The 1336-nt window shown below is 36.9% G+C and overlaps 1 protein-coding gene across 1 annotated transcript; it reads right to left on the reverse strand.

Annotated features, from left to right (window-relative positions):
• Window positions 1-206: 206 nt before the first annotated feature.
• Window positions 207-1072, reverse strand: LOC113772500. Its single transcript, XM_027317110.1, has 2 exons — window positions 551-1072; window positions 207-399 (listed from the first exon to the last, which is right to left on the reverse strand). The coding sequence occupies exons 1-2, from the start codon at window positions 913-915 to the stop codon at window positions 348-350; spliced, it is 417 nt and encodes a 138-aa protein (XP_027172911.1). The 5' UTR covers window positions 916-1072; the 3' UTR covers window positions 207-347.
• Window positions 1073-1336: the final 264 nt, after the last annotated feature.

Genomic DNA, 1336 nt, shown 5'->3' on the forward strand with positions numbered 1-1336 from the left:
TCAAATTTTGTATATGTGGCATGACTCTATTAGTGTGTACACTGTATGTGCATAAAAAAGATTTATCCATGACTAATTATCCTTATCTTCTTCTCTAATACATATAATTATCCTTATCTTCTTCTCTAATAACCATTTTTCTTCTTTTTGTTTATCCTTTTTTTCTTGGCCACAAATATTTTTTTTTTGGGTAGAAATTACCAAACTACTCGCCAACATAAAATGATGATGCATATACATTAGCAACTAGCAAAATTACAATTCATCCTTACAAAATCTGTATGCACTTGTTCAGATCCAGAACCATTGACAAAAAAAAAAAAAAAGAAGCCCAAACTAGCCAGAAATCAAAACGGCGACGGAGCGAAGGCTGGTATGGCCCACAAGGAGGATGATTTCCTGAAATTTCACAAATTATAGTGTCAGTAATTAGCCCATATCATCCCAAAAGTTATTTGAAGATGTATTTAAACAAGAAAAAAAAAACACTTGGAAATTATATACAAGAAAAAAAGAGGAATCAAGAAAACCAAGAAAATAAAATATTTACCAGTAATCTTCTCCATGATATGTTGGTTTAGCAGCTGCCTTACATCTAGAATTAGCTTTGACTTTAGCTGAAGATTTTTGATCATCAGATCCAACTCTTGATGTTCTTCCCTTATCAGAAACCAGTACACTATCTTCCGAGATCATATGAAGACTAGGCTTCCAATGCCTACCTGTGGACTTCACACTTTTCAGGCTACCTGCAGGGGCCATCACGGCTGCATGGCTTCTGTTTCCTCCCTGGCCTAGACCACCGCCGACCACCTCCTCCTGCTTCCGTGAAGTCAAGGCTGAAGGGGTGGTTTCCGCCGCCGGTGTAACGGGGGTGACACCACAGCAAGACCCCAGTTCGGATAAGAATCTCATGATGAATGTATGGTAATGAATGACCTGTCACAACTGCTTTCTTGAAAACTTGAAATAGTATTAGGAGAATGAAGGATTGGTGATGAAGATGGGAAGAATAAGATGAGAGGAGTATTTAAAGAGTGGGATTATTAAGGAACATAATTAGCGTGGGACTACAGGGCGGATTTTTTTATGGTAGCTTGCAAAAATGTAGGTAATGTTGACAGCAATGGTACATGGGGTTTTATACAGGAATAGGAAGGTACGCTGGATAGGGCTAGAAGGATGTCTGTCAATTTCTTACGTGGAATTGAATTTTATTGCCTTTTCTTGTTTTTTGGAAAGAGTTTTTCCACTTTTGGAAAATTTATATGCTTTTTTTCTTCAAGCTAAGTTTTAAAACTAAAAGGAGGAAAGCTCACCAAAAATAATTTAAAAA

This window comes from Coffea eugenioides, chromosome 5, assembly GCF_003713205.1.
Source record: "Coffea eugenioides isolate CCC68of chromosome 5, Ceug_1.0, whole genome shotgun sequence".
Classification (NCBI taxonomy): domain Eukaryota; kingdom Viridiplantae; phylum Streptophyta; class Magnoliopsida; order Gentianales; family Rubiaceae; genus Coffea; species Coffea eugenioides.

Excerpts from the sequence above, each read along its gene's own strand:
- LOC113772500 (XM_027317110.1), bottom strand. The coding sequence starts at position 915 with ATGAGATTCTTATCCGAACTGGGGTCTTGCTGTGGTGTCACCCCCGTT. Across the intron at positions 400-550 it reads TATCATGGAGAAGATTACTG|GAAATCATCCTCCTTGTGGG; the intron begins GTAAATATTTTA and ends GTGAAATTTCAG.